The 1,585-nt window shown below is 56.3% G+C and overlaps 1 protein-coding gene across 1 annotated transcript in view; it reads left to right on the top strand.

Annotated features, from left to right (window-relative positions):
* SARDH (sarcosine dehydrogenase) overlaps positions 1-1,585 on the top strand; it is a gene marked incomplete at its 5' end in the record, with an annotated part of 24,946 nt that overhangs the window by 12,603 nt on the left and 10,758 nt on the right. The window contains 3 exon segments of the mRNA XM_010139208.1: positions 157-270; positions 633-771; positions 1,374-1,487. Coding sequence (XP_010137510.1) covers positions 157-270; positions 633-771; positions 1,374-1,487 — 367 coding nt within the window.

Here is a 1,585-nt window from a genome sequence, read left to right as displayed (position 1 = left end):
TCACGATGGGCAGGGATGCTTGAGTGGGAACCCGTCACCACAGCCAGATCCTGCACGGATCCCCTCCTCTTCTGGCGTGGAGTGAATGTGAGTGGGAGCAGCCCCTTGGCTTCAGCCTCACATCATCTTCCTCACTGCCCCCATCCTCCCCGCCAGGTCCTGGACTATGACTACTATGGTGCCTACAGCCAGGAGCGACACAGGGACTACACCTACAACCGGCTGCTGGGGGACGAGTACACCTTTGACTTCCCCCCACACCATGACATTGTGAGTGCAGAGGGGCAGCGCCCACCCAGCTGAAACCACTGGGCACGTCTGGCTCCAAGGTGTTAGCGGCAGCAGAGCCTGTGCTACGTGGCTGCTTTGGTGAGGCTCAGCAGGAGGGGAAGCAGCGAGCTTTGCCCAAAACTTGGGAAAATGTTCCAAAAAGATGGAGAAATGCATTCTGAGCAAATGCCCTTGCTCAGAAACCTGATTTTTCAGAGGGGTGTGGAAGCTTTGCAGCCTTTAAAGGTACCAGGCGAGTGTCCTGATGTTGTTTCCTGTTACATAAATAGTTTTAATGCGTATCTGCCTTTGTGGAGTGAGAATACGGCTCAACTGCAGCGGTGCGTTTGCTTTAATTGCAGATCAAGAATGAATGCTTAACATGCAGAAATGCCCTGGCTCTCTTCGACATGTCTTATTTTGGGAAATTCTACCTGGTTGGGCCTGAAGCAACCAAAGCGGCGAACTGGCTGTTTACCGCTGATGTGAGCAAAGCGCCAGGTACCAGCGCAGCCCCTGACTTCGGCTGGGCGGTGCCCGGGGAAATCACATCTTACACCAAGACAACCCAGGGTGGGGGGACCCAGACTGGCTTTTCTTTTAAATGCTGCTTTTGCAGAGGGTGTGGGAAGCCTGGGAGAGCAACTGCTGCTCTGTCCTCGGCGGAGGCTGGGTTGCGCTCCCATTTGCATTGGGACAAATGTGTTCTGAGCTGTGGAGGGGCAGTGGGGGTTCTGGCCCTCTGCTTCCAGATGTGGCTCACAGCTGGGGATGTGATGGGTACTGGAGTAAATCAAGCACAACTCTCGCCAGCCGTGGTTTGCTCAGGGAGAAGCTGCCCTTTGCTCCGGGGCTGGGAGGCGGCTTATGGCATTTCCAAGGCTGCAGCTTCAGCTCCTCACACAGATCTTAAAGGGAAAAAAGCATCACTCCTCTCCCCCTCCTGGTACTGGGACATCCAGGGTCGGTCAGGGCATACCCAGGCAGTTGCAGCTGATGTGACAATGAGGACGAATTTTCCTGGTACCCACTTCCCTCTACTGGGGCTGTGGCTCTGTGCCAAGGCTCACCGATGGGTTGTGGTGCCTGTCTCCTTCCCCCAGGCTCAACCGTTTATACCTGCATGCTGAACAAGCAGGGCGGTGTGGAGAGTGACCTGACTGTCAGCCGGATCAGCCCCGGGGACCCGGACTCCCCCCTGGCCCCCGCCTTTGAAGGTAAAAGTCCTGAGCATGGGGATGCTGGAGTCGCTCTGGGGAGACCCACCTGCAGGACTGGCTCCAGATCCAGGCTCCTCAGCACAGCAGAGTCATGT

Source organism: Buceros rhinoceros, unplaced genomic scaffold (genome assembly GCF_000710305.1).
Source record: "Buceros rhinoceros silvestris isolate BGI_N320 unplaced genomic scaffold, ASM71030v1 scaffold1417, whole genome shotgun sequence".
Taxonomy (NCBI): Eukaryota; Metazoa; Chordata; class Aves; order Bucerotiformes; family Bucerotidae; genus Buceros; species Buceros rhinoceros.
Note: the sequence above shows the minus strand (reverse complement) of the source record. Positions and strands in the feature narration are given on the sequence as shown.